This window comes from Mytilus californianus, unplaced genomic scaffold (genome assembly GCF_021869535.1).
Source record: "Mytilus californianus isolate M0D057914Y unplaced genomic scaffold, xbMytCali1.0.p SCAF_11, whole genome shotgun sequence".
Classification (NCBI taxonomy): domain Eukaryota; kingdom Metazoa; phylum Mollusca; class Bivalvia; order Mytilida; family Mytilidae; genus Mytilus; species Mytilus californianus.
Window position 1 is genome coordinate 16,569,723 of NW_026262593.1, and position 13,194 is coordinate 16,582,916.

At 30.5% G+C, this 13,194-nt stretch overlaps 1 protein-coding gene across 2 annotated transcripts; it reads right to left on the minus strand.

The window, feature by feature from the left end:
- Positions 1 to 6,473: 6,473 nt before the first annotated feature.
- On the minus strand, positions 6,474 to 13,182 carry LOC127719673 (transmembrane protein 107-like). 2 transcript variants are annotated; one of them, XM_052225907.1, is made up of 4 exons: positions 12,868 to 13,180; positions 10,247 to 10,314; positions 8,596 to 8,696; positions 6,474 to 7,364 (listed from the first exon to the last, which is right to left on the minus strand). In XM_052225907.1, exons 1-4 carry the CDS (start codon positions 12,949 to 12,951, stop codon positions 7,201 to 7,203), a joined length of 417 nt encoding a protein of 138 aa, XP_052081867.1. In that variant the 5' UTR covers positions 12,952 to 13,180; the 3' UTR covers positions 6,474 to 7,200. The 2 variants fall into 2 exon arrangements, with proteins under 2 accessions (XP_052081867.1, XP_052081866.1); XM_052225906.1 differs by lacking the exon at positions 6,474 to 7,364 and adding an exon at positions 7,601 to 7,910 and having other exon boundaries at positions 12,868 to 13,182.
- Positions 13,183 to 13,194: the final 12 nt, after the last annotated feature.

A 13,194-nucleotide genomic window follows, 5' to 3' on the forward strand; every position in this document is an offset into this window, starting at 1 on the left:
CATCAACAGTCAGGGGTGCTACTTAAACAAGTGATTTCATCATCACTTATTTCAGTGATTTGATAAATTCAGTTATCACCTATTTAAGTGATTTTAGTGTTTTCTTTGATCTTCAAATGCTAATTTCATTGATTTTCCATATTTTCACAATCTTTTCTATAATTTTCCTACATAAATCAATTATCCCTTTTTCTTTGTATATTAATTTCACCAGTGCGCTTGGGCAGTAAGTTAGTGCGCTAAAGCTTTTAAAAGTACCCTTGGGAATTTTTCTGTAATCAAAAATTCATTAACTACTCTTACTATCAGACAAAGATCAACAATATTAGGTAACCTGATTGGTTTTCTTTAGAGTTAGAATGATCTACTTCAAGGTTATGACCTGATCTACAAGTTATTCCAGTTTTTGCATATTTTAAAAAAACTGTAAAAGTGTCAGGCTTATCAAGCAAAAGACAATTTCTGCATATACATAGTTGTTTTTTCAATGGAATTGTTGTCTTTTTACCAATAAAAAAATCAAGCTTGTGGGAAAAATATCAAGAAAATGTTATAAACACTTATTAAAGTGATTACATTTTAACTTTTAAAATTACTTGTTTCAGTGATTTTAAAAAGTATGTGTGAAAATTTTTAATATTTCACAACCAAAATCACTCGAGGGAGTGATTCTGAAATCACTTTTTTAAGTAGTACCCCTGACTGATCAAGAACATTAGAAAATCGCAAGAATAAATTGTCAGGAAGTTCCATAGAAAGTGCTTAACACGAAATATAGTATTTGCAAAATTGGTGCTTTCTTATCAGTTGGCTTTATGCATAATTACTTATGATTATTGATATTGGACAAGACAGATATGTCATTACACTGGCATCTCAATACTGTTCAGGAACTTGACCCTGCATTCCAATGTCAGACATTAAATGATGTAAAATTACAGTCTTTAAAAGGGTAAACCAACATACTTTCACCAATGCTATTTCAATGGAATTTTTAAGAAAAGATCCACTATTGAATTATTTGTGATTTATTTTTCTGGTATTTTTCATGTTTTTCTACAAGTTGCAAAAAAAGCATAAAAAGTTGGTTTACATTATTCACTGTTTAATTCAAACAATTGACCCAGTATTCTATGCAAAGGAAAGATTTTCATTATCATGTATATTACATGCATATAAATTTTGTTGTCCGTTTTATTGCTTTTTTTACATTGGGCATTGACTTTAAAGCAAGTAAGACTATTTAATATCTCTGTCAACAGTTTTATTTACTGTACCAAATTGTTTTACTCTTTATATATAATAACTTTTACTCATATCTATTGCCTTATTTTACTTGGTGTGTTTTGTTTTTAACTATTAGTGAAAATAATGATTGTCATGAAATAGGAAGAAAAATCTTACAACACAAATCATACATTTTTAGAAGAGTCAGTTATTGAGCCATAATTGCTCAGGTGGAACAAGTATAATTATTTTTCAAACATTGTATCTTGTTTTGCTCTTTTGTAAGACAAGATGTGTCATGTATTGCTGTTTTAAACCTGAGAATTTACAAATATAAAAAAGGGGAGGAGATTCCCTTTAGAAAATTGTGTTAACAGATTATTTCAACTTCATACATGGACACAGGGTAGCTGTACCATGAGCCATGAGGTAAAGGTCAAATGAAACATACCATACGGTTCAATGTCTTTCATTCAGGTTTTAAACTTTATTACTGATATAAAGATTAGCTTTAAAAATTAAGATCTTGGATACTATGTAACCTACAATGATGAAACATAGTGTATCTTTTTTTTATGAAGTTTTGACAATGTTATAGATGCCTAAAATAAATTTAACCACAGACTGAATCTACAACTATGACAAAATGTCACAGATTCTACAAAAATTGGTAATACCTTTTACATTTGGATTGAAATGATCTATTCAATTTATTTTAATTATAATGATTTTAATTACAACATGTGTACCAAAGATATTAAGATATTATATTTTCAATATTTTCCTTATTATTAAAAAAAAAAAAAAAATTCAACAACAAAAAAGTATTTTGAATTCTACTCTTGGTCATTTATTATTAAAATTTGTATTACCAGTATTTTTTTTTTTTTTTCTTTAATATTGAAATGTTCACTATTTTAATTTGGAGGAATTCACATCTTAAATATGAAGACTCTTACTACTATTGTACCTTAAAGTGTTTTGCAATGTTAAAATATTATTTCACTGTCAAGTCCACTAAAATCAGTAAGTTAACTTTAGAATGTATCAATGCTCTTGATGCTGTCGGTGGATGATGGAAAATATTATGTTTGATGACTTCAAATAAACAAATTAAACACTACTTTTTACGAGTATTTTCTCAGTGGATTTATCGGTGGTTAGAGGTTATATAAACTAATCATCATTCCATGGCACCTGGTTAAGCTATTGCCATCACTTGATGTCTGTTGTCATCTTGTTTTCTGAAACATTTGGGATGATCTTGTCTGGGCTTTACTGGATTAATGTGTTGAATGTGGACTTGAATAGGTATATGTTAAGCGTTTTTATGCCCTACCTACGATAGAAGGGGGGCATTATGTTTTTCGGTCTGTGCGTCCGTTCGTCTGTCTGTCCGTCCGTCTGTCCCGCTTCAGGTTAAAGTTTTTGGTCAAGGTAGTTTTTGATGAAGTTGAAGTCCAATCAACTTGAAACTTAGTACACATGTTCCCTATGATATGATCTTTCTAATTTTAATGAGAGTTTTGACCCCAATTTCATGGTCCACTGAACATAGAAAATGATAGTGCAAGTGGGGCATCTGTTTACTATGGACACATTCTTGTTTATGTTGTTTTATGACGATTAAAAATCATTTTTTACATGCTGTTCCCCAGGTTTTTCCTTTGAAAATGACATGTATGCCACCTGACATTCTGCTGGGGTTATTGAATTACCCCCTTAAAGTACATTTTTCCATCTATAGAGTATGGTTTGTTTGACAAAGTTTACCTCTACTTTTAAAGGTATAATTTTATTTTGTAGAATATGTTTTAAAATATATAGAAGATGTGCCTGTGGAAAACATTCTAACTTTTCTTTCAAATTTTCCAAAAATTACATGTTGAAATTGGCTACAATTTGGGTAAATTTCCAAAATAGGGTACAGGGTTTGTTTGTCAACTATTGAAGATTTCAGGATAACACCTTTGTATTTTGCCAAACAATTGTTCTTAAACTGAAGATATCCTTTTAAGAAGGATCTACATTTCCCTTCATTTTCACTATTTTTTTTTAAGTTACAATGTTTTTAAAATGAGTTTGATGTAATTTCACATATATATACATCATTATCTTTCCTCCTATACATTTCTAGGAATATCATTGGTTAATAGCAACCATGTGGAGACCGTGTATATTTCATATGGGGTTAGTAGTTCTGGCTTATTTTAATACACGGTTAGTAGTGGTGTTTCGTCCCTTTATAAAAACAACACTGCGTCAAGGAAAAGTCACCGGACAACAGATGAAGAAATTGATGATGAACGATTGAAATAAATGCAGAAAACACATTAAAAGCTAACAAGTTGTTACTGTTGGCATTTGTTTTTGTATAGACTAATGGAAGTAGGTTCTTTATTTGAAATTTGAAATGCCACATGTTAAGATAGTCGGCAAGATAAATTTGTAACACATTGTGCTAGTGACCTAATATGATTAGATAAACAGTTTGCTAGTGACCAAATATGAGATATATGGGGTCAGTAAATTCCATATGGGGTTAGAGAGAAGCTTGAACCCCATATGGAATTTACTGACCCCATATATCTCATATTAGGTCACTAGCAAACTGTGTAACAAATAGTACATAGTTCATAGTTTGTCCATCTAACTTTTTGAATTGTAAGATTTTAAGCTGAACTCATGGGTTTTGAAGAACAGTGGTTAATATATTAAAGGTGTTCAAGTGGGATATATTGAGGTGTTAACTTTAACAGGCAGTGGTCGACCTACCAATAAAATTCACCATTCTGTATAATGAAAACACAATTTGAAGCATAACAAAGTATTTACAATTGCTTTAATCTACATTATTTTGATAGTGGCCTCATTGGTAATCATACTACATCTTCTTATTAATATACAGATTCCTTGAATTAACTGATATGAAACAAGTATATATGACATAATAAGGTCAACACAATAACCAAGTCTATACAATATAACACAGAAAACTTAACATTGAGCAACAAAAAACCTATAACAAACCAGAGTCTTACTTGGTTAGTCACACTTGTCTGTACATAGAAAGAAATATGTCTACGAACCCTGCCAGATAGACATATGACTTGCAATAATTCTATACACCAACAAGAGGCTGTCAGAGTGACAGCAAACCGGATTTCCTGCAGAGGTCGAACCCTGAACAGTTGGTGCAAGTATGGACGTATTGTTATGCGTTTACTTTTCTACATTGGCTAGAGGTATAGGGGGAGGGTTGAGATCTCATAAACATGTTTAACCCCGCCGCATTTTTGCGCCTGTCCCAAGTCAGGAGCCTCTAGCCTTTGTTAGTCTTGTATTATTTTTAATTTTAGTTTCTTGTGTACAATTTGGAGTTTAGTATGGCGTTCATTATCACTGAACTAGTATATATATTTGTTTAGGGGCCAGCTGAAGGACGCCTCCGGGTGCGGGAATTTCTCGCTGCATTGAAGACCTGTTGGTGGCCTTCTGCTGTTGTCTGTTCTGTGGTCGGGTTGTTGTCTCTTTGACACATTCCCCATTTCCATTCTCAATTTTACACTACATTTAAGCTTAAAACAGCTCTGAATTTGGATTGTGATTGAATATATATTTGACACAGCATAGGTTTGTGACACAAAATGAATGTGGTCAAAGAACTGAATAATTTGAAATTGACATTTACCTATTATGGTCAAATATCCAAAATCTAAGTACATTGTTTAATAGAATCAGCATATCAAAGAACCCCAAGAATTCAATTTTTGATGAAATCAGACAAAAGTTTAATTTAGGACCCTTTGGACCTCAATGTGGACCAATTTGATAAAGGAGCCCAAAATCCAAAATCTCTAAATAGATGGTTAGATTCAGCATTTCAAAAAAACCCATAAATTCAATTTTTTTTGAAATCAAACAAAGTTTAATTTTAGAACCTGGGCCCAAAAATCCAATATTTAAATACAGGTTTAGATTCAGCATTTGAAAGAACCCTATATATATTTAATTTATGTTGAAATGAATCACAGTTTAATGTGATCCATATACTTATGAATTTTTTGTTCAAAGGGAAATAACTCAAACTGAATAAATGATAAACAAATAGTTCTCTAAAATAAGATATGACTTAACCACTAAAAAATTGTTCTCTAAAATTAGATATGAAGTTATATATTTTCAAATTATAATCAATAAATTTAGACATGATTTAAGCACTAAAACATTGTTAGAATCAGCATATCAAAGAACCCAAGAATTCAATTTTTGATGAAATTAAACCAAAATCAGAAATCTTAATATATGTTTATTAATAGACAATATAAGCTTAGTTTTTAAAGGAGTTCATTTCATCAAAAAAATATATATATATAGCATTCAAAAAAGTAGTTTATACAGAATAACAAACAAACCTACCATAAAATTCTTCAAACAATTTACCAAAGAAAAGAAAAAAAAAATCCAAAATGTCATTTATCATTAATACAATGTCTTTTAAAAATCTATAAAAGTTATCTGTAAGTGTAATCAAACTTTATATATATATATAATTAACCATTTCTGTTCAAAGGGAAATAACTCAATCACATAATAAGTACCACTTTTTATTATTGGAAAGGGATAAAACTTAACAATGAGAAAAGCTAAAATCAGAAAAAATTAAACTTGACCTTTTTTTAGTCACAGGAAACAACATATCTAAATTTGAAAAAATTTCGTCAAAGCGTTTTCATGTTAATCAATGTTAATGAACGGACACTGTTTGGCAGCCTCACGCCTGCTCGCCTGTCCACCGTACATCCCCAAATCAATAACCGATTTTTTTTCCTTCGGTTAAAATAGATGACCTATTGCTCACAAAAACTTCACGATGAATGAACTATGAATTACCGGTAGGTTAAATATCAGATGCACTCTGCAAGACGGACATGCATACCTTACAATCATTTTATACACCAAATTTTATGTTTACTTAATGCTACAACATTAGTTTTTCTAAGCAGTCACGTCACTGAACCATGAAACTATGGTCAAGAACAATGGGCATCAACCAGAGGGAAACTACAGAGCAAAAGGCATCTGTATAGAAGACATGAATTACTCAGCTCTTCTATTTATACAAACAGCTTATGCCATGTGCCAGCTCTAGATTAGCATCTCTGTCTTGTATTCTGCCACAATTGTTGAAGGCAAAACAAAAACCTTAAATATATAACAAACATCCTGTGGAAAACATAACAAAATTCAAAATTTATAAATATTTTTATTACTTAATTTTTTTTAGGTCAGATATAAAAAAATTCTTGGGAATCTCATGTTCATTAGCATCTACAGCTGAACAGCATCTACAAGACATGTATCTATATTTAATCATGTTAATGTCATGTCCTAGTATTCACTGAACAAAATTCATATCAGCATAAAATATGTGATGGGGATTAAGAAATACATTTATAGTCTTTTCTTCGCATGATTTTATTTTCAGACTACGTACTAGCACAGTTCATTTTACATAAAAAAAATTAAAAAGTCTACCCAATAAACGATACAAATTCTCACACATCTTAACAAAATATCAAAACACAGATCTACCAGAAAATATACAATATAAATATAACATTTGGCAGCATGGTATAAAAAATCTTATTGATGATACACAATCACAACCAGGCAAATATTTTTTCATACTGAGGAATTATATTGATAAACTTTGGGCCCTATCAAAATTAAATTGATTGAGCATTTTCAACACATATCTTTTTTAAGTCACAGTATATTAATATCACAAATCCATCATTTAAAGTTTAAAAATTGGGATGAATAATTGTATCACAAGACTTCATATTCGGTTGATTTATGGGGCCAAATAAGCCCAAAAATGTATATCTTCTAATTGTAAAAAATTCTCTTCAGGTTCGATTTACTGCTATAATATCCAAATACATCTGAAATTGATAATTCTATATATGATCACAATTCCATATGGAAACAAGCCACACCCAACATTGATAGTAATTCCATAAATGCTGGGAATGCACTACAGAATCCAAAGATGTACCAGTAATAGTCACATGGCCAAAACTGAAACAGGAAGTAAACTAATGCCACTGCACCAGATGCATGTGCTGCACAAGCTGTTCAATTGTCAAGGATAACATTCTGTTGTAAGTATGCTTATCTCCCTTTAGCAAACCAGCCAAGGGAAGTAATTGCAATAGCAAAGTGTGAGGTAATCATGCCAGATCAATATTTCTCACAATTGTACTGAAGCATTTTAACATAGTAAACATCAAAGAATTTCATTTTTACACATATCTATAAAACTATATCCAAACAAAAATACTTTGTAACTTTTGTTATAATAAATATATACCATTACTCAATTATTAGATCCACTTTTCAAAAGTTCTATGTACAAGAAATACTCATTCTTTTTAGCAAATTTATTTGCACCATGCTTTGAGAATTTTTATACAGCATAAAACTAATAAACACTTGTATGAAAAATAAGGGCTATAAAAGTCCTCTTCTACAACATCCAATCAATATCATAACACATATTTCTGTAAATGCCGGCAGAGCACTTGAGAAGCTGAAGATATACCAGTACCGATAACAAGGCCAGGATCGGAATATAAAATATGACAATGCTACAGCTGCCCCAGAATGTGCTGCTATTGCTAATCAGTAGTCAAGGAATTCAATCAAGTTAAATAAAAGAAAATACTGTAAAAATATTTTTCAACATTAATGTCATTTTTGAATTTTTCCTCAATCATATAACAAGTCGGCCTATCTGACCCTCCATTTTTTTCATATTTGAAGCTGGTATATTGTATGTATAAGTAGGTTATTGTCCCTTTATGTGGCTGGTTCTCTTATTCACAAGAAAGATGCATAAATTTCACCTCATGGTTAATTTTGTTCTTTTGTATTATGTACTTTTAAAAGAGTCAGCTTGGTAAGAAAGATTGTACTTACTACAACTAATTCTATACATTTTAGATTTTTGTTTAGAAAAATCAACCTTCTACAAAAAAAACCCTATTTTTTGCCACATCTACATATGCTTATTAAATGTGCAAAATTTCATTCCCTTCCAAAATAGAACTGAACCAAATTGACTTCCCATATATATACTCTAAGCTAACATATTACCATAATACTACTGATAAAGTTGAAGTAGAATGAGAACTGAACTACCTGAATATTTATGACTTAGAAATGAAGAAAGCAATGCATTAGTCCATGTGTTGGCCAAGATACTGACAAACTCACATAGGTAATCATGATAGGTCAAGTGCCCCCATTAATGTAATTATTTTTTAACCCATCATTCACTGTACTTTATGATAAAAAGGATACATAACATGCTTTGCATAGGTAAAAACATAGAGATGCCACCAATGAATCCTATCAGCTCTATACCAAATAATCCTAGAGCTACAGACAGACCAATTATCATCCTGAAATAGAAAAATATAAGTTTAAAAACAAAGAGATGCCATCGATGAATTCTATCAGCTCTATACCAAATAATCCTAGAGCTACAGACAGACCAATTATCATCCTGAAATAGAAAAATATAAGTTTAAAAACAAAGAGATGCCACCAATGAATCCTATCAGCTCTATACCAAACAATCCTAGAGCTACAGACAGAACAATTATCATCCTGAAATAGAAAAATATAAGTTTTAAAAAAAAGAGACGCCATCTATGAATCCTAGTAGCTCTATACCAAACAATCCTAGAGCTACAGACCAATTATCATCCTTAAATTAGAGAAAAATATGATCATCAGTTCAATAAATTATTCCTAAGTCTGATCAATAAAAATATATCTGGTTAAACTCATTAAAACAGAAACATTACAAAACAAAGACCAAAACTGTGACTTGGATGGATAGTTGTTTCATTGGCACTCATACCACATCTTCTTATTTATATCTACACTTGATACTATTTTATTGTTATGATGATTGATCTTTGTTCTTTGCAGAGTTCTTGAAGGACACTGCCCTGGAGGTCAATACCAGTAAAACACGTCATATTATAATCTTTTTTATAGCTTTTAATTATCTTAATGGCATGGATAATACTGTAAATTATTGTGATGTTTACATGTAACAGCAAATTCAAAAATCTCTGTACCAGATATTCTTCTCTTAAAGAGATGCATAGTTAGTATAAACATGTTTATACTAACAGTGTATCTGTATCATGTTTATACTTACTGTGTATCTTTATCATGTTTATATTCACAGTTTGTCCTTATCATTTTTATACTAACAGTGTATCTTTATCATGTTTATACTTACAGTGTATCATTATCATGTTTATACTTACTGTGTATCATTATCATGTTTATACTTACTGTGTATCATTATCATGTTTATACTTACTGTGTATCATTATCATGTTTATACTTACTGTGTATCATTATCATGTTTATACTTACAGTGTATCATTATCATGTTTATACTTACAGTGTATCATTATCATGTTTATACTTACAGTGTATCATTATCATGTTTATACTTACTGTGTATCATTATCATGTTTATACTTATGTGTATCATTATCATGTTTATACTTACTGTGTATCATTATCATGTTTATACTTACTGTGTATCATTATCATGTTTATACTTACAGTGTATCATTATCATGTTTATACTTACAGTGTATCATTATCATGTTTATACTTACTGTGTATCATTATCATGTTTATACTTATGTGTATCATTATCATGTTTATACTTACTGTGTATCATTATCATGTTTATACTTACTGTGTATCATTATCATGTTTATACTTACAGTGTATCATTATCATGTTTATACTTATGTGTATCATTATCATGTTTATACTTACTGTGTATCATTATCATGTTTATACTTACTGTGTATCATTATCATGTTTATACTTATGTGTATCATTATCATGTTTATACTTACTGTGTATCATTATCATGTTTATACTAACAGTGTATCTTTATCATGTTTATACTTACTGTGTATCTTTTTCGTCATATTCTGATTGAGTATAGCTACTGGGCAAACATTGTTTAATATTCTCCTCCTGAAAAAGAAAACAAAATATTTTGCATTAATATCTTGTTTTTTTTTCTACGCCGCTGTTTTAATAAACTGCTGGTACATGTATGTGTTTAATGGTATAAATTTATAATTCAATGCTCAATTAAAGTAATCAAAAGCATTTTAGACAATATTTCTGGTTATATTTTTGCATTTTAGGTACCCCTTTACCAGTAACGACGACACTTCAGCACCTAAGGTTCCAAAGACAATTTGGAACTGTTTCAGACATTTCGTCATCAGGACATTTCGGGACCAACACAAATCAACACTTCATGTTTTCTCTCTTTATTTTCCTGTTATTTTTTAAAGTTAAAAAAATCAATAATCAAAAATGAGTTAACAATACTGTAAAATAAGAATTTTTATAGTGATATTAAAATCCTCACATAAAATATGCAATAAAAAATTTGATTGTGTTTGAATAAACATATCTAATCAAATCATAATTGATTGTGGTTATGCATTAATCAATATTTTATGTAAGTTTACAATGAGTTTTGATAATTTCTCAATGAAGCTTGTGTTTGCATCTTGGGTTATCGTTTGATTCCCACAGTTCTAAAGACAACAAACATGACAAAATACCTGTAAACTATATTTTATTGTTTTAACATTACAAGTCATAACTGAGTGTTCAAAAAGAGGGGAAAATATAAAACATTTGCTTCTACCATGTCTACTGACCCTGGGAATAGTATACTGTCAATACATCATTTTGTCCCAGACTAACCCAAATAATAACACAAAACAGAAGACATGTATTAAATCTTAGAAACCTAAATCAGGATCAGGCCACTGTGGCCACATAATTAGTTGTTAATACATGTTAATAATAAGGTCTGAAAGCTTAACAGTGGAATATAAGCATAATAGCTTGATGAGGTGCCGATTTGTCTTCATACTGAACTGTTTCTCAGGTGCCGAAATGCCTTTCACCAATGCTGAATTGTCCTTGTGCCAAGTGTCAAGAATTCAGGATTAACAACCAGGTGCATATGGAAAATGGGGCAAATCAATACCATTAACCTTATAGACAATATATGTTTACTAAGGTTTTCGAATCATTACATAGGTTTACATAGGTTTTTAATGGTTTTTGTGGGTATTTCGGGGTGCACTGGTATCCTGTAGCACTGGTAACAAGACACTTCAGCACCAAGACATTTCGGCACCTTGTTCTAGAGACAATTCAGCATTGTTTTAGACATTTCAGGACCAAGACAAATTGACACCTCGTTTTTTATCTCCATATTTTCCCATTTTCATTAAAATAAATATAAGAAATAACAATTAAAAATGATTTAAAAATACTGTATAACAAGAATTTTGATAGTGATATTGATATCCTTACATAAAATATGCTGTGTGAATACAAAATGTGATTGTACTTGAACATGTTGAATAATCATATTTAATCAAATCATAATTGATTGTAGTTATGCATTAATTAATATTTTATGTAAGTTAATGATGAGATTTGATAATTTCTCAATGAAGATCAAAAGTGTGCAGCTTGTGTTTGCAGCTTGGGTTAGCGTTTGATCCCCACAATTCTAAAGACAACAAACATGACAAACTAGAACTGTCCACATAGCGGGACTTATACCCCTGTACATGCATTCTAGTTGCTACTGTGAAAAAGAGAGAAGAAAAAATATAAAACATTTGCTTCTACTGACCAATAGTAAACTCAACATATTATGTCCCAGACTAATGTAACCCAAATAAATACACAAAATTTCCAAACAGAAGAAATGTATTAAATCTAAGAAAACCTAAATCAGTATCAGGCCACAAGAATTAGATGTTTATAATAGTCTGAAAGCTTAACAACGGAATATAAACATAGTAGCTTCATCATGTTTATGAGGTGCCGATTTGTCTTGATTATCAGATACCAAACTGTCTTTCTCAGGTGCCGACAATCACCGATGCTGATTTGTCTTGGTTGGGAAGTGTCTAAAATTTGTAGCACCTGCCTCATATCAGTTGTCATTTGTAAACACCTTTTATTAGAGGACGAAGTCCCCTATTACAGTAGAAAAATCAATAAAAAAAATTTTAAAAAAAAAATATCGGGAAAATTTCCCAAAATTTTCATTGTACTAATGAACTCAAAATCGTTAACTTTTTTTTTGTAACTTTTTTTAATTCCCGCATTTGCGCAGAAATCTTCTTCCTTCTTCCGGTCTCGTTTGTCATGAGACTTTGAGTGAAATATATATTTATCATCCCAGTAAAATATAGGAAGGAACACAATAACAATTTCATTTCTAATTATTCTTTGATATGAAAAAAGCGTTACCTGATGATAGCGTTTCTTTGTTTACATTGAATATGACGTCATAACTAAAATAACGTCACAACTAAAATCCCTAACAACAGAACCAAAATCGGAAACGTTACTGTATTTCCGTTTCTTTTTTAACAGATTTAGAACTTAAAATATGTTTGAATTAAAAAAAAAAAAAGTCCCCTTTCACAGGTAATGCCTGCCTCATATTAGAATTTACATTGTGTAAGGTTAACTTACTTTCGACCAAAATAAAACTATGACTATCACAAGATGGGCAACAATTGTGAGAAATCTTGCTGGAACAAGACCACTTATTCTCATTTTAATTTAACTGTATAGCTGTACTGTATGTATATTCGGCAGTATACTTCTTGCCAAGTGTCGTTTTTAACTCCTTAATATGCGTAACCAATCAGTTTTGCTTTAAAAATATAATGGTTATGTCTTTGATGACAATTTGTTATATACGATGTACACAATACATAAGTATCAAAATATTGGTATGTCTAAGCTTGTTTGGCGGCCATTTTCAAACAAATCATGTTTTACTTCCGATTCCGGTCA